The sequence below is a fragment of the Festucalex cinctus genome, chromosome 15 (genome assembly GCF_051991245.1).
Source record: "Festucalex cinctus isolate MCC-2025b chromosome 15, RoL_Fcin_1.0, whole genome shotgun sequence".
NCBI classification, from domain to species: Eukaryota; Metazoa; Chordata; class Actinopteri; order Syngnathiformes; family Syngnathidae; genus Festucalex; species Festucalex cinctus.
In genome coordinates this window covers 27,327,290-27,344,454 of record NC_135425.1, presented here as the reverse complement: position 1 = coordinate 27,344,454, position 17,165 = coordinate 27,327,290, and the positions used below count along the sequence as shown (strand labels likewise).

The following is a 17,165-nucleotide window of genomic DNA, read 5'->3' as shown; positions in this document are numbered from 1 at the left end:
TTAAAAAAACCCTCTCAAACGTTCAAAAGTTCTCCAGTCTCATCACCTGCTACAACCATCAGTTTGTCTCAAAACCTTGTTTGGTCCACAACATTCCCTCCAGGAAGATCAAGTAAATCCCCTTCTCTAAGAACTACATCTCCAACGACGGCATATGAAGGTCTCAAAGACCACGGCCACCGCTGGGGTCACACGGGCCACCGCTGGGGTCATACAGGCCACCGCTGGGGTCATACAGGCCACCGCTGGGGTCTCACGGGCCACCGCTGGAGTCACAAGGTCCATGGCCACAGAACCAGTACTTTAAAAACCCCCTCTCAAACGTTCAAAAGTTCTCCAGTCTCATCACCTGCTACAACCATCAGTTTGGCTCAAAACCTTGTTTGGGCCACAACATTCCCTCCAGGAAGATCAAGTAAATCCCCTTCTCTAAGAACTACATCTCCAACGACGGCATATGAAGGTCTCAAAGACCACGGCCACAGCTGGGGTCACACAGGCCACCGCTGGGGTCACACTGGTCACCGCTGGGGTCACACTGGTCACCGCTGGGGTCACACTGGTCACCGCTGGGGTCACAACGTCCATGGCCACAGAACCAGTACTTTAAAAAACCCCTCTCAAACGTTCAAAAGTTCTCCAGTCTCATCGCCCACAACCATCAGTTTGGCTCAAAACCTTGTTTGGTCCACAACATTCCCTCCAGGAAGATCAAGTAAATCCCCTTCTCTAAGCACTACATCTCCAACGACAGCATATGAAGGTCTCAAAGACCACGGCCACCGCTGGGGTCACACGGGCCACCGCTGGGGTCACACGGGCCACCGCTGGGGTCACACTGGTCACCGCTGGGGTCACACTGGTCACCGCTTGGGTCACAAGGTCCATGGCCAGAGAACCAGTCCTTCAGAAACCCCCTCTCAAACGCTCAAAAGTTCTCCAGTCTCATCACCTGCTACAACCATCAGTTTGTCTAAAAACCTTGTTTGGTCCACAACATTCCCTCCAGGAAGATCAAGTAAATCCCCTTCTCTAAGAACTACATCTCCAACGACGGCATATGAAGGTGTCAAAGACCACGGCCACCGCTGGGGTCACACGGGCCACCGCTGGGGTCATACAGGCCACCGCTGGGGTCTCACGGGCCACCGCTGGGGTCACAAGGTCCATGGCCACAGAACCAGTACTTTAAAAAAACCCTCTCAAATGTTCAAAAGTTCTCCAGTCTCATCACCTGCTACAACCATCAGTTTGGCTCAAAACCTTGTTTGGTCCACAACATTCCCTCCAGGAAGATCAAGTAAATCCCCTTCTCTAAGAACTACATCTCCAACGACGGCATATGAAGGTCTCAAAGACCACGGCCACCGCTGGGGTCACACGGGCCACCGCTGGGGTCATACAGGCCACCGCTGGGGTCTCACGGGCCACCGCTGGAGTCACAAGGTCCATGGCCACAGAACCAGTACTTTAAAAACCCCCTCTCAAACGTTCAAAAGTTCTCCAGTCTCATCACCTGCTACAACCATCAGTTTGGCTCAAAACCTTGTTTGGTCCACAACATTCCCTCCAGGAAGATCAAGTAAATCCCCTTCTCTAAGAACTACATCTCCAACGACGGCATATGAAGGTCTCAAAGACCACGGCCACCGCTGGGGTCACACGGGCCACCGCTGGGGTCATACAGGCCACCGCTGGGGTCTCACGGGCCACCGCTGGGGTCACAAGGTCCATGGCCACAGAACCAGTACTTTAAAAACCCTCTCTCAAACGTTCAAAAGTTCTCCAGTCTCATCGCCCACAAGCATCAGTTTGTCTCAAAACCTTGTTTGGTCCACAACATTCCCTCCAGGAAGATCAAGTAAATCCCCTTCTCTAAGCACTACATCTCCAACGACGGCATATGAAGGTCTCAAAGACCACGGCCACCGCTGGGGTCACACGGGCCACCGCTGGGGTCACACTGGTCATCGCTGGGGTCACACTGGTCACCGCTGGGGTCACACTGGTCACCGCTTGGGTCACAAGGTCCATGGCCAGAGAACCAGTCCTTCAGAAACCCCCTCTCAAACGCTCAAAAGTTCTCCAGTCTCATCACCTGCTACAACCATCAGTTTGGCTCAAAACCTTGTTTGGTCCACAACATTCCCTCCAGGAAGATCAAGTAAATCCCCTTCTCTAAGAACTACATCTCCAACGACGGCATATGAAGGTCTCAAAGACCACGGCCACCGCTGGGGTCACACGGGCCACCGCTGGGGTCATACAGGCCACCGCTGGGGTCTCACGGGCCACCGCTGGGGTCACAAGGTCCATGGCCACAGAACCAGTACTTTAAAAAACCCCTCTCAAACGTTCAAAAGTTCTCCAGTCTCATCGCCCACAAGCATCAGTTTGTCTCAAAACCTTGTTTGGTCCACAACATTCCCTCCAGGAAGATCAAGTAAATCCCCTTCTCTAAGCACTACATCTCCAACGACAGCATATGAAGGTCTCAAAGACCACGGCCACCGCTGGGGTCACACTGGTCATCGCTGGGGTCACGCTGGTCACCGCTGGGGTCACACTGGTCACCGCTTGGGTCACAAGGTCCATGGCCAGAGAACCAGTCCTTCAGAAACCCTCTCTCAAACACTCAAAAGTTCTCCAGTCTCATCACCTGCTACAACCATCAGTTTGTCTAAAAACCTTGTTTGGTCCACAACATTCCCTCCAGGAAGATCAAGTAAATCCCCTTCTCTAAGAACTACATCTCCAACGACGGCATATGAAGGTCTCAAAGACCACGGCCACCGCTGGGGTCACACGGGCCACCGCTGGGATCATACAGGCCACCGCTGGAGTCTCACGGGCCACCGCTGGGGTCACAAGGTCCATGGCCACAGAACCAGTACTTTAAAAACCCCCTCTCAAACGTTCAAAAGTTCTCCAGTCTCATCACCTGCTACAACCATCAGTTTGGCTCAAAACCTTGTTTGGTCCACAACATTCCCTCCAGGAAGATCAAGTAAATCCCCTTCTCTAAGAACTACATCTCCAACGACGGCATATAAAGGTCTCAAAGACCACGCCCACCGCTGGGGTCACACGGGCCACCGCTGGGGTCATACAGGCCACCGCTGGGGTCTCACGGGCCACCGCTGGAGTCACAAGGTCCATGGCCACAGAACCAGTACTTTAAAAACCCCCTCTCAAACGTTCAAAAGTTCTCCAGTCTCATCACCTGCTACAACCATCAGTTTGGCTCAAAACCTTGTTTGGTCCACAACATTCCCTCCAGGAAGATCAAGTAAATCCCCTTCTCTAAGAACTACATCTCCAACGACGGCATATGAAGGTCTCAAAGACCACGGCCACCGCTGGGGTCAAACGGGCCACCGCTGGGGTCAAACGGGCCACCGCTGGGGTCATACAGGCCACCGCTGGGGTCTCACGGGCCACCGCTGGGGTCACAAGGTCCATGGCCACAGAACCAGTACTTTAAAAAAACCCTCTCAAACGTTCAAAAGTTCTCCAGTCTCATCACCTGCTACAACCATCAGTTTGTCTCAAAACCTTGTTTTGTCCACAACATTCCCTCCAGGAAGATCAAGTAAATCCCCTTCTCTAAGAACTACATCTCCAACGACGGCATATGAAGGTCTCAAAGACCACGACCACCGCTGGGGTCACACGGGCCACCGCTGGGGTCATACAGGCCACCGCTGGGGTCTCACGGGCCACCGCTGGGGTCACAAGGTCCATGGCCACAGAACCAGTACTTTAAAAACCCCCTCTCAAACGTTCAAAAGTTCTCCAGTCTCATCACCTGCTACAACCATCAGTTTGGCTCAAAACCTTGTTTGGTCCACAACATTCCCTCCAGGAAGATCAAGTAAATCCCCTTCTCTAAGAACTACATCTCCAACGACAGCATATGAAGGTCTCAAAGACCACGCCCACCGCTGGGGTCACACGGGCCACCGCTGGGGTCATACAGGCCACCGCTGGGGTCTCACGGGCCACCGCTGGGGTCACAAGGTCCATGGCCACAGAACCAGTACTTTAAAAAAACCCTCTCAAACGTTCAAAAGTTCTCCAGTCTCATCACCTGCTACAACCATCAGTTTGTCTCAAAACCTTGTTTGGTCCACAACATTCCCTCCAGGAAGATCAACTAAATCCCCTTCTCTAAGAACTACATCTCCAACGACGGCATATGAAGGTCTCAAAGACCACGGCCACCGCTGGGGTCACACTGGTCATCGCTGGGGTCACACTGGTCACCGCTGGGGTCACACTGGTCACCGCTTGGGTCACAAGGTCCATGGCCAGAGAACCAGTCCTTCAGAAACCCCCTCTCAAACGCTCAAAAGTTCTCCAGTCTCATCACCTGCTACAACCATCAGTTTGTCTAAAAACCTTGTTTGGTCCACAACATTCCCTCCAGGAAGATCAAGTAAATCCCCTTCTCTAAGAACTACATCTCCAACGACGGCATATGAAGGTCTCAAAGACCACGGCCACCGCTGGGGTCACACGGGCCACCGCTGGGATCATACAGGCCACCGCTGGAGTCTCACGGGCCACCGCTTGGGTCACAAGGTCCATGGCCACAGAACCAGTACTTTAAAAAACCCCTCTCAAACGTTCAAAAGTTCTCCAGTCTCATCACCTGCTACAACCATCAGTTTGGCTCAAAACCTTGTTTGGTCCACAACATTCCCTCCAGGAAGATCAAGTAAATCCCCTTCTCTAAGAACTACATCTCCAACGACAGCATATGAAGGTCTCAAAGACCACGCCCACCGCTGGGGTCACACGGGCCACCGCTGGGGTCATACAGGCCACCGCTGGGGTCTCACGGGCCACCGCTGGGGTCACAAGGTCCATGGCCACAGAACCAGTACTTTAAAAAAACCCTCTCAAACGTTCAAAAGTTCTCCAGTCTCATCACCTGCTACAACCATCAGTTTGGCTCAAAACCTTGTTTGGTCCACAACATTCCCTCCAGGAAGATCAAGTAAATCCCCTTTTCTAAGAACTACATCTCCAACGACGGCATATGAAGGTCTCAAAGACCACGGCCACCGCTGGGGTCACACGGGCCACCGCTGGGGTCATACAGGCCACCGCTGGGGTCTCACGGGCCACCGCTGGGGTCACAAGGTCCATGGCCACAGAACCAGTACTTTAAAAAAAACATCTCAAACGTTCAAAAGTTCTCCAGTCTCATCACCTGCTACAACCATCAGTTTGTCTCAAAACCTTGTTTGGTCCACAACATTCCCTCCAGGAAGATCAACTAAATCCCCTTCTCTAAGAACTACATCTCCAACGACGGCATATGAAGGTCTCAAAGACCACGGCCACCGCTGGGGTCACACGGGCCACCGCTGGGGTCACACTGGTCATCGCTGGGGACACACTGGTCACCGCTGGGGTCACACTGGTCACCGCTTGGGTCACAAGGTCCATGGCCAGAGAACCAGTCCTTCAGAAACCCCCTCTCAAACGCTCAAAAGTTCTCCAGTCTCATCACCTGCTACAACCATCAGTTTGGCTCAAAACCTTGTTTGGTCCACAACATTCCCTCCAGGAAGATCAAGTAAATCCCCTTCTCTAAGAACTACATCTCCAACGACGGCATATGAAGGTCTCAAAGACCACGGCCACCGCTGGGGTCACACGGGCCACCGCTGGGGTCATACAGGCCACCGCTGGGGTCTCACGGGCCACCGCTGGGGTCACAAGGTCCATGGCCACAGAACCAGTACTTTAAAAACCCCCTCTCAAACGTTCAAAAGTTCTCCAGTCTCATCGCCCACAAGCATCAGTTTGGCTCAAAACCTTGTTTGGTCCACAACATTCCCTCCAGGAAGATCAAGTAAATCCCCTTCTCTAAGCACTACATCTCCAACGACAGCATATGAAGGTCTCAAAGACCACGGCCACCGCTGGGGTCACACGGGCCACCGCTGGGGTCACACTGGTCATCGCTGGGGTCACACTGGTCACCGCTGGGGTCACACTGGTCACCGCTTGGGTCACAAGGTCCATGGCCAGAAAACCAGTCCTTCAGAAACCCCCTCTCAAACGCTCAAAAGTTCTCCAGTCTCATCACCTGCTACAACCATCAGTTTGTCTAAAAACCTTGTTTGGTCCACAACATTCCCTCCAGGAAGATCAAGTAAATCCCCTTCTCTAAGAACTACATCTCCAACGACGGCATATGAAGGTCTCAAAGACCACGCCCACCGCTGGGGTCACACGGGCCACCGCTGGGGTCATACAGGCCACCGCTGGGGTCTCACGGGCCACCGCTGGAGTCACAAGGTCCATGGCCACAGAACCAGTACTTTAAAAACCCCCTCTCAAACGTTCAAAAGTTCTCCAGTCTCATCACCTGCTACAACCATCAGTTTGGCTCAAAACCTTGTTTGGTCCACAACATTCCCTCCAGGAAGATCAAGTAAATCCCCTTCTCTAAGAACTACATCTCCAACGACAGCATATGAAGGTCTCAAAGACCACGCCCACCGCTGGGGTCACACGGGCCACCGCTGGGGTCATACAGGCCACCGCTGGGGTCTCACGGGCCACCGCTGGGGTCACAAGGTCCATGGCCACAGAACCAGTACTTTAAAAAACCCCTCTCAAACGTTCAAAAGTTCTCCAGTCTCATCACCTGCTACAACCATCAGTTTGGCTCAAAACCTTGTTTGGTCCACAACATTCCCTCCAGGAAGATCAAGTAAATCCCCTTCTCTAAGAACTACATCTCCAACGACGGCATATGAAGGTCTCAAAGACCACGGCCACCGCTGGGGTCACACGGGCCACCGCTGGGGTCATACAGGCCACCGCTGGGGTCTCACGGGCCACCGCTGGGGTCACAAGGTCCATGGCCACAGAACCAGTACTTTAAAAAAACCCTCTCAAACGTTCAAAAGTTCTCCAGTCTCATCACCTGCTACAACCATCAGTTTGTCTCAAAACCTTGTTTGGTCCACAACATTCCCTCCAGGAAGATCAACTAAATCCCCTTCTCTAAGAACTACATCTCCAACGACGGCATATGAAGGTCTCAAAGACCACGGCCACCGCTGGGGTCACACGGGCCACCGCTGGGGTCACACTGGTCATCGCTGGGGTCACACTGGTCACCGCTGGGGTCACACTGGTCACCGCTTGGGTCACAAGGTCCATGGCCAGAGAACCAGTCCTTCAGAAACCCCCTCTCAAACGCTCAAAAGTTCTCCAGTCTCATCACCTGCTACAACCATCAGTTTGGCTCAAAACCTTGTTTGGTCCACAACATTCCCTCCAGGAAGATCAAGTAAATCCCCTTCTCTAAGAACTACATCTCCAACGACGGCATATGAAGGTCTCAAAGACCACGGTCACCGCTGGGGTCACACGGGCCACCGCTGGGGTCACAAGGTCCATGGCCACAGAACCAGTACTTTAAAAACCCCCTCTCAAACGTTCAAAAGTTCTCCAGTCTCATCGCCCACAAGCATCAGTTTGGCTCAAAACCTTGTTTGGTCCACAACATTCCCTCCAGGAAGATCAAGTAAATCCCCTTCTCTAAGCACTACATCTCCAACGACAGCATATGAAGGTCTCAAAGACCACGGCCACCGCTGGGGTCACACGGGCCACCGCTGGGGTCACACTGGTCATCGCTGGGGTCACACTGGTCACCGCTGGGGTCACACTGGTCACCGCTTGGGTCACAAGGTCCATGGCCAGAAAACCAGTCCTTCAGAAACCCCCTCTCAAACGCTCAAAAGTTCTCCAGTCTCATCACCTGCTACAACCATCAGTTTGTCTAAAAACCTTGTTTGGTCCACAACATTCCCTCCAGGAAGATCAAGTAAATCCCCTTCTCTAAGAACTACATCTCCAACGACGGCATATGAAGGTCTCAAAGACCACGGCCACCGCTGGGGTCACACGGGCCACCGCTGGGATCATACAGGCCACCGCTGGAGTCTCACAGGCCACCGCTGGGGTCACAAGGTCCATGGCCACAGAACCAGTACTTTAAAAACCCCCTCTCAAACGTTCAAAAGTTCTCCAGTCTCATCACCTGCTACAACCATCAGTTTGGCTCAAAACCTTGTTTGGTCCACAACATTCCCTCCAGGAAGATCAAGTAAATCCCCTTCTCTAAGAACTACATCTCCAACGACGGCATATAAAGGTCTCAAAGACCACGCCCACCGCTGGGGTCACACGGGCCACCGCTGGGGTCATACAGGCCACCGCTGGGGTCTCACGGGCCACCGCTGGAGTCACAAGGTCCATGGCCACAGAACCAGTACTTTAAAAACCCCCTCTCAAACGTTCAAAAGTTCTCCAGTCTCATCACCTGCTACAACCATCAGTTTGGCTCAAAACCTTGTTTGGTCCACAACATTCCCTCCAGGAAGATCAAGTAAATCCCCTTCTCTAAGAACTACATCTCCAACGACGGCATATGAAGGTCTCAAAGACCACGGCCACCGCTGGGGTCAAACGGGCCACCGCTGGGGTCATACAGGCCACCGCTGGGGTCTCACGGGCCACCGCTGGGGTCACAAGGTCCATGGCCACAGAACCAGTACTTTAAAAAAACCCTCTCAAACGTTCAAAAGTTCTCCAGTCTCATCACCTGCTACAACCATCAGTTTGTCTCAAAACCTTGTTTTGTCCACAACATTCCCTCCAGGAAGATCAAGTAAATCCCCTTCTCTAAGAACTACATCTCCAACGACGGCATATGAAGGTCTCAAAGACCACGGCCACCGCTGGGGTCACACTGGTCACCGCTGGGGTCACATGAGCCACCGCTGGGGTCACAAGGTCCATGGCCAGAGAACCAGTCCTTCAGAAACCCCCTCTCAACCGCTCAAAAGTTCTCCAGTCTCATCACCTGCAACAACCATCAGTTTGGCTCAAAACCTTGTTTGGTCCACAACATTCCCTCCAGGAAGATCAAGTAAATCCCCTTCTCTAAGAACTACATCTCCAACGACGGCATATGAAGGTCTCAAAGACCACGGCCACCGCTGGGGTCAAACGGGCCACCGCTGGGGTCTCACGGGCCACCGCTGGGGTCACAAGGTCCATGGCCACAGAACCAGTACTTTAAATACCCCCTCTCAAACGTTCAAAAGTTCTCCAGTCTCATCACCTGCTACAACCATCAGTTTGTCTAAAAACCTTGTTTGGTCCACAACATTCCCTCCAGGAAGATCAAGTAAATCCCCTTCTCTAAGAACTACATCTCCAACGACGGCATATGAAGGTCTCAAAGACCACGGCCACCGCTGGGGTCAAACGGGCCACCGCTGGGGTCATACAGGCCACCGCTGGGGTCTCACGGGCCACCGCTGGGGTCACAAGGTCCATGGCCAGAGAACCAGTCCTTCAGAAACCCCCTCTCAACCGCTCAAAAGTTCTCCAGTCTCATCACCTGCTACAACCATCAGTTTGGCTCAAAACCTTGTTTGGTCCACAACATCCCCGCCAGGAAGATCAAGTAAATCCCCTTCTCTAAGAACTACATCTCCAACGACGGCATATGAAGGTCTCAAAGACCACGGCCACCGCTGGGGTCAAACGGGCCACCGCTGGGGTCATACAGGCCACCGCTGGGGTCTCACGGGCCACCGCTGGGGTCACAAGGTCCATGGCCACAGAACCAGTACTTTAAAAAAACCCTCTCAAACGTTCAAAAGTTCTCCAGTCTCATCACCTGCTACAACCATCAGTTTGTCTCAAAACCTTTTGTCCACAACATTCCCTCCAGGAAGATCAAGTAAATCCCCTTCTCTAAGAACTACATCTCCAACGACGGCATATGAAGGTCTCAAAGACCACGGCCACCGCTGGGGTCACACTGGTCACCGCTGGGGTCACATGAGCCACCGCTGGGGTCACAAGGTCCATGGCCAGAGAACCAGTCCTTCAGAAACCCCCTCTCAACCGCTCAAAAGTTCTCCAGTCTCATCACCTGCAACAACCATCAGTTTGGCTCAAAACCTTGTTTGGTCCACAACATTCCCTCCAGGAAGATCAAGTAAATCCCCTTCTCTAAGAACTACATCTCCAACGACGGCATATGAAGGTCTCAAAGACCACGGCCACCGCTGGGGTCAAACGGGCCACCGCTGGGGTCTCACGGGCCACCGCTGGGGTCACAAGGTCCATGGCCACAGAACCAGTACTTTAAATACCCCCTCTCAAACGTTCAAAAGTTCTCCAGTCTCATCACCTGCTACAACCATCAGTTTGTCTAAAAACCTTGTTTGGTCCACAACATTCCCTCCAGGAAGATCAAGTAAATCCCCTTCTCTAAGAACTACATCTCCAACGACGGCATATGAAGGTCTCAAAGACCACGGCCACCGCTGGGGTCAAACGGGCCACCGCTGGGGTCATACAGGCCACCGCTGGGGTCTCACGGGCCACCGCTGGGGTCACAAGGTCCATGGCCAGAGAACCAGTCCTTCAGAAACCCCCTCTCAACCGCTCAAAAGTTCTCCAGTCTCATCACCTGCTACAACCATCAGTTTGGCTCAAAACCTTGTTTGGTCCACAACATCCCCGCCAGGAAGATCAAGTAAATCCCCTTCTCTAAGAACTACATCTCCAACGACGGCATATGAAGGTCTCAAAGACCACGGCCACCGCTGGGGTCACACGGGCCACCGCTGGGGTCATACAGGCCACCGCTGGGGTCTCACGGGCCACCGCTGGGGTCACAAGGTCCATGGCCACAGAAGCAGTCCTTCAAAAAGTCCCTCTCAATCACTCACGACTCCGTGACCAAGCTGATGACGAAGACCGCCAAAACTGGTTCTGGACGTAGGAGCCAACATGGCGGCCATGCTGGTTCGGTGGACTCTGTGGGCTCCCATGTCAAAAGTTTCCTTTTTTGATGTTTTTGCCTCTTTCTTCAAATAAATTCAGTGAAAATCATTTCTTGTTCATCTCTTTTCTGAATTATGTGTATTCGATTGTTTTTGACGTGAAATATTTTATGGTGTGATTGTTAGCTCGTCTGGAACTGACTTTTTTTTTTTTTTTTGGGTGGGGGGTGACGGAAAATGAGGTGCAGAAACTGTTGGTTGGCCTTAACAGTTTTTCCCAATCCGGTAAAAGGAAAAGAATGGATGCGGTAGTGATGGCGACTAAGTTGCGTTTTGCACAAGGAGCGTTCGTTTCGAATTTTTGGGCTACGGTGTGCAATGCAATTCTGGTTGAGGTCACCCAAGAAACTTTTGAGCGGATGTTTTAACCCTCCAAAAAAATGGCTTGAGGCAATCCAGGATTCCGACAACCTGACTCAGACCAGGCTTATTATAGTTTTGCAAGTTTTCATTTTAGGTATTGAGGTTTTGTTTTTTTTTGGTTTTTTTTGCGACCTCCAATTTGGTTTTTTCTTTCATTTCTTTTTAGTCTTAATTCGTTTTTTTTGGCTTTTCTTTTTCTGTTCTATTTTTTTTTTTATATTTTATTTTATTTTATTTTTAATTCTTTTTTTTATTCCCACTTAATTCATTCTATTTTTCTGTCCATTTAATCTGCTTTTATATTTTATTTTGGTTTCAATATCTATCCAGTTTTTTTTTTAATCTTTTGTTTGTATATTCTGCTCTTTTCGAGGTTGTAGCTTTTTTGCTTTTTTTTTTTTTCAAACTTTTCATTTTTTTCGATTTGCTTCTTTGTTTTCTGTCTTCATTTTGCATTCTCGGCTTTTTTTATTTTGCTACCTTTCTGCTTTTCTTTTTTTTCTCTCCTGAATTGAATCAGTTTTTTTTTTTCTTGTCTGCATTTGCTCTTTTTTTGGTTTAGCGTTTAGTGGAGTTGTTGGTTGATTTGACGTCATCTTGCTTTCTTTTCTTGTCTTCAGCGAGGCTGTGGTGTTTTTGTTCCGGGTCGGTATGCAAATGAGCGTGTGACGTTGCAGCAAGCGGCTCGTGCGTCCTCGCCACGCTCGCCTGCGGCGTCTTTTGCGCTCGCGTGTGACGTCACCGCTCCTGTTTGCCGGTCACCATGGCGACGCGTCGGAGCTGAAAGGAGCGAATCGGCCGCTCAGCGCGCGCACCGCGACCAGGTGAGTCCTCGGGCCAACGTCCGTCCTGTTCTTCGTCTCGGTTTGCGTTTTTGTCAGGGAAAACAGAACAAGCTAGTTAGCTGCTTAGTAGTGAGAAAATGACAACAAATGTTGAACGCCAACCGCTCAAAAAAAAGACAAAAAAAAAAAGCCTGCACACGAAAAGAACTGTCAACATCTGTCTGTCTGTCTGTCCATCCGTTCTCTCTCTCTCGAACAAGTGTGTGTGTGTGTTGGGGCAGGTAGATTGATTTATTCTTGTGAACTTTTGACTGGAGTTCCTCGTTGAATTTCTCCGAAGTGAAGCGTGCTTGGGCAGCAATTGTGTTGTGGACCACTAGAGGGAGCCCGATTTGAGCGTAAGAATGCAAAGTGACAGGCAGACGGAATGAATCTCACCTGTTGACCCAAAAGTGTTTTTGCTTCTCTTTTGCTCGCCGTAGCAGCAAAACAAGAAGAAGAAAGCAAGATATGCTTCCCGCCCGTCGCGCCATGCAGCTTCGGCAGCAGCACGAGGCCGCGCGCGTGCGCGAGGACGAGGCGCGTGCGTGTCGCGTCAACAACGCTTGGCTGCTGAGCGGCGACGCCCGCAACGTGCGTCGCGCCGTCCGCAGGGACGTGGATGACGTCATGACGCAGCACCTCTCGTCCGTTCACCAGCGACAACAAAGGTGACGCTTCCGCGGTTGCCCGGTTCGGCGTCATTTCCGCTTCTTGTCGAAGGCGCGACTGTTTTTGCATGTTTGTTTCCGCTTCGATTTGCGACGTGTGAGCTGCGTCAAAATACGTCCAATTGCTTCCGACTTTGTGGCCCTCGGTTGCGCGTTCGCAACCCGACCGGAAGCCAACTGATGTGCAAAAACAAACAACAAAGGTGGCGTCCACCACACCTCGACTGGTCGCCAGCCAATTGAGAGTTTTGAAATGTTTACGTGTTTAATTTCAAACAAAAACCAAAAAGTTCAGAAGGTTCCCAGGTCGGCAGCATCTCTTATGAAGTTTATTGAAAATGCAAATCAATATTTCCCTGAGATTGGGATGCTTTTCGGATGAACTTTGATCGGCCATCAGGCTGACACCGATATTTGTCCAAAATTTGTGTTCAATATGAAGTCTTGTTACAGATTGGAACTTCTTTACATGCAAAATCACAATATTGTGGTTTTTATTTTTATTATTATTATTATTTATTTTTTTTGCCAACCTCGCCACCATATCGTGATCATGATCGTATTGCGACGTTTGGATATTGTTACAAATGATCTGATTTGTTTTTTCTCGAGTTTTATTTTGAAAACCTTTTCAATGATAGGAAAACGGAACAAACAAACTTTTGCTCATCAATTTGACAATTTGCGGTCTTTTTATCCGTCAATGGTTGAAGAGTCGATTCTTTGGTTTGGAAGCGATTTTTGTTTGCTTTTCCTTTTGGAAATGAACGCGGCGGAACGGACGCCATGTTGCCTTTCCTCAGGTTGCGAGATCTTCTGGACGAGGACGAGCGTCGGCTGACGGCGGCGGCGGCCCGCCTGGAGCGCGACTCGCCGCGGGACAAACACGAGCGCATGCGCCGGCGGGCCGAAGGTCTGGCGGACGCCAGGGAGGCGCAGCGCCGACAAGTGGCCCACCGCAAGTTGGACCTGCTCTTCAGGTGCGTGCGTGAAACGCCGTGACGAGCAATCCATGATTTGTCCACATGCAACTTTTGAAGAGTTTGGACGCCGGTGATCACTTCCAACATCAAAACGTTTGCTTTCCATCTTGTGCGGCTGTCGACCTGCTTTTGGCTCCGCCCCCGTACTCCACGACCACAACAGTCTTCATTTTTAGTACAATTGAGGAGTGTGACCATATATCAATATTGCCATAAATCATCACACTCAAAATGACAAGTATTGCAATATTTGCAGTAATTGTACAACCACGATGACGGCTCCATTGGTGAGGGCTGATTGCGCAATGACTTGGCGGGCCACTAGGGGCAGCGCCTCATAAGCGTGGTCGGGAAATGGATGCAAGAAGAAGACTCATCAGCTTCCCTTTTGCATACGTCAAATGTCGAATCTCGCTTCAATTTTTACATTTGAAAACATTTGATGTTGCAACTTTTTGAAGCACACAATTTCTGAGGAATATTAATTGGATTTTGCACAGTTTATCAAATGAAACAATTCATATGTAACTGAGTGACACGACAAATTTGTTGACAAGAAGACATTTTTGTATTTCAAAAAACAAATAGAGTAAAGTAGTGAATGTGAAGAAGAGAGCAATATTGCAATATTGTGTTTCGGCGACGGTACAAAAAGAAACGGCGACGTTCTCATGGCAAAAGCATCAGTTGATGTGATCGCAGACGATCGTGGATTTATGACCTTCCGGTGTTTCGGTTGCGTTCCTTTCAGGGCGGAGTGCCAGGAGCTCGGCGAGGCGCAGAGCCGGCGCCACCTGGCGCGGATCGCCGAGGAGCGCGGCGCCCAGCTGCGCGGCCAGCAGGAGGAGCGCGAGCGGCGCCGGCTGGAGGACGCCACGTTCGGCCGGATGTGGCGAGCCGACGCCCTCGCCAAGGAGGAGCGCGAGCGGCGGCGGGCGGAGGAGGCGCGGCGCCGCGGACGCGCGCAGGGGGACTTCCTGCGCCGGCAGATGGCCGACGGCGAGCGGACGCGGCAGCGCCGGCAACTGGCCAGGCTGGAGGAAGCGCGGCAGCAGGTCATCCGTCGCGCATCCGTCGCGCATCCGTCCCCAAAAGCGTCACATTTGCTCCATGTTGTAAATCAAGCGCTGGCGGTGGGCACGCAGGAGGAGGAGGCGAGCGCGCTGCAGCGGGAGGCGGAGCGGAAGCGCGCGGCGGAGCGGGAGGCGCTGGCGGCCCGCCGCCGCGCGCTGGACCGGAGCGTGCGGCTGAAGACGGCGCGCGTGGCCGGCGAGCGGCAGGAGGAGCTCCGCCGGGAAGCGGACGTCCTGCGACAGACGCTCCAGGAGGAGACGCGGGCCCGGCGGGAGACGGCCGACAGGCGGGTACGGACGCCAAACGCAAACAAATTCCTTTCCTGATCCAAAAACATCCCAAAACATCAACAACATGTGATTTGAAGTGTGACGATATCGTGATAAACTTTGTCTCCCCATCGATTATCGATACGCCTACGCAAGTATTTTAATATTCAGCTACTAAGACGGCTCCATTGTTGATGAGCAATGACTTGGCGGGCCACTAGGGGGCGCGTGGCGGGGAAATGGACGCAAGTCTTCAGGCAAAGAAGACTCATCAGATTACTTTTATTATTATATGATATATTATTTGTTTTTATTATTTATTTATAAATATTTAAGATATGTATTATATGTATAGTATATATTTAGAATTCATATATTTCTATTTTTTTTATGATCTGATTTTTTTAATATTTATTTTGTATTATTGATTATTTCTTTATTTCATCATTTATTTGAATGTTTTATTTATTTCTATTAAATGTTATTTTTTGGGTGGATTTATTACTTGAGCAATATATGGATAATGGCGGTGTGGAGATAATGATGATAATCGTGAGCCTGATATCGGATATCGGATATCGGATCTGGTATTGTGATGTCGCCGCTGTTTATGTTCATATGTTCCAAAAAACAAACCAAACGTGTGACCGGAGCGCATCTGTACTAAATCCTTTTTTTCTTTTCTTCCTTTTTGTCCCGTTTGTGCGTGATGTCGCCGAGGCGGAGACGCGAGCGCAGCAGATCCGCTTCGGCGAGTACGTGACGGAGCTGACGGCGAGACGCCAGCAGGCGGCGGACGAGGCGGAGCGCGCGACGGGCGAGCGCGTGAAGGAGGCGCGCGACAGGCGGGACGCCGAGACGCGACTGCGGCAGGACGCCCGCCGGCGCCTCCTGGAGGACGTCTTGGACGGCCGCCGCCTGCAGACCCAACGCAAACGTCAGAAAAGTTGACAGAACGCACGATGACGGCAAAATGTAGCAAAGAGGAACGAAAACGGCGTCCTCCGTTTTTGTGGCGTGCAGAGCAAGCGGACGCGCAGCGACGCGCCGACGCGGCCGAGGAGCGAGCGGAGACGGACGCCGCCGCGAGGGACGCCGAGCGCGCCGAGCGGGAGGCGGCCAGCAGGTGCGTTGCCAAAACGGGCCTCCGTCTTGCGCCGCCTGACGCCGCTGCGGCGCCCCCCGCAGGCGGCGGCGGGCCTCGGCGGCGTACCGGGCGGAGCTGCGGGCGCAGGTGGAGCGACGCGGGCGCGAGAGGGAGGAGCTCCGGGAGGAGGAGCTGCGCCAGCGGCGGGAGCTGCGGCGGATGGAGCAGGAGAAGCTGGACAAGAAGGACCAAGTTCTGGCCCGACCCCGCCAAGACAACTTGCACCCGTTCGGCAAGAAAGCCGCCATTGGCCAGCAGCGCCAGTGACAACCAAAACAAACGTCGACATTCAGCATCAGATTTGCAATCAAAACTCATCTTCTGACGTGAGAAACAGTCAGAAATCACATCAAAATCACTTTTATTATTCGTGGGATTTTTTTCAAGCTATTGGAATAAAAAGTCCAAAATGTGAAAATATTTCCGTCCGCAGTTGCAGTGTGATGATGTCGCGATAAATCCAACACGACGATATTTCCAAGGAACACATCTGTTGAAAAAGTCCATTTGTGCACTTCTAGCACCCTCTAGTGGCTAGTTTAGTAGTGCAATTGAATTGTCCTGACTTCTGTTTTGTATGTTTCAAAAGGGGAACAATCATTTGCTTGTGACGCCATCAACGTTAGCAAGTCAGCGCCTCAATATTGTTATGGACAAAAGCACAATATTCCGCTTTCTTTTTAGTCAGTGTGAAGAAGAACGTAGTTTGAATATTGTGACGGTACAAAAAGAAACATCAGTTTATATGATGAGTGGATTGATGGATTTATGACCTGAGCAATGTATCGAGATCATCGTTATGGTTTCAAGAGCATTTGCAGTTTATTTTCAAGTCGTGTTTGTTTGTTTGTTTTCCAAGCAGACGACGATGATGTGACGTTGCGGGGAAATGGCGTGCGGGCGGTTGTGGGCGGGGCAGCTGGAATGAGCTCA

General features: G+C 51.5%; 2 protein-coding genes across 6 annotated transcripts in view; both read left to right on the top strand.

The window, feature by feature from the left end:
- The window catches only part of LOC144002821 (uncharacterized), a 38,364-nt gene extending 26,200 nt beyond the window's left edge, over nt 1-12,164 (top strand). Inside the window, exons 4-20 of the mRNA XM_077498395.1 lie at nt 30-112; nt 239-415; nt 1,406-1,582; nt 1,881-2,080; nt 2,483-2,674; nt 2,717-2,871; nt 2,925-3,007; nt 3,113-3,289; nt 4,176-4,387; nt 4,430-4,603; nt 5,276-5,503; nt 5,906-6,118; nt 7,007-7,603; nt 8,189-9,871; nt 10,456-10,591; nt 11,942-12,088; nt 12,146-12,164. Coding sequence (XP_077354521.1) covers nt 30-112; nt 239-415; nt 1,406-1,582; nt 1,881-2,080; nt 2,483-2,674; nt 2,717-2,871; nt 2,925-3,007; nt 3,113-3,289; nt 4,176-4,387; nt 4,430-4,603; nt 5,276-5,503; nt 5,906-6,118; nt 7,007-7,603; nt 8,189-9,871; nt 10,456-10,591; nt 11,942-12,088; nt 12,146-12,164 — 4,653 coding nt within the window. The remainder of the gene's footprint in view (nt 1-29; nt 113-238; nt 416-1,405; nt 1,583-1,880; nt 2,081-2,482; nt 2,675-2,716; nt 2,872-2,924; nt 3,008-3,112; nt 3,290-4,175; nt 4,388-4,429; nt 4,604-5,275; nt 5,504-5,905; nt 6,119-7,006; nt 7,604-8,188; nt 9,872-10,455; nt 10,592-11,941; nt 12,089-12,145) is intronic.
- cfap53 (cilia and flagella associated protein 53) lies at nt 11,938-16,652 on the top strand. 5 transcript variants are annotated; one of them, XM_077498433.1, is made up of 9 exons: nt 11,944-12,088; nt 12,310-12,447; nt 12,532-12,759; nt 13,563-13,739; nt 14,494-14,797; nt 14,888-15,106; nt 15,806-16,022; nt 16,109-16,211; nt 16,274-16,652. In XM_077498433.1, exons 3-9 carry the CDS (start codon nt 12,560-12,562, stop codon nt 16,497-16,499), a joined length of 1,446 nt encoding a protein of 481 aa, XP_077354559.1. In that variant the 5' UTR covers nt 11,944-12,088; nt 12,310-12,447; nt 12,532-12,559; the 3' UTR covers nt 16,500-16,652. The 5 variants fall into 5 exon arrangements, with proteins under 5 accessions (XP_077354556.1, XP_077354558.1, XP_077354555.1 ...); XM_077498430.1 differs by having other exon boundaries at nt 11,938-12,088; nt 12,331-12,447; nt 12,535-12,759; nt 16,109-16,652; XM_077498432.1 differs by having other exon boundaries at nt 11,938-12,088; nt 12,535-12,759; nt 16,109-16,652.
- Nucleotides 16,653-17,165: the final 513 nt, after the last annotated feature.

Coding starts and splice junctions, on each gene's coding strand:
- cfap53 (XM_077498430.1), top strand. CDS start 12,560: ATGCTTCCCGCCCGTCGCGCCATGCAGCTTCGGCAGCAGCACGAGGCC. Junction 12,760..13,562: donor GTTCACCAGCGACAACAAAG/GTGACGCTTCCG, acceptor GCCTTTCCTCAG/GTTGCGAGATCTTCTGGACG. Junction 14,798..14,887: donor TGGAGGAAGCGCGGCAGCAG/GTCATCCGTCGC, acceptor GTGGGCACGCAG/GAGGAGGAGGCGAGCGCGCT.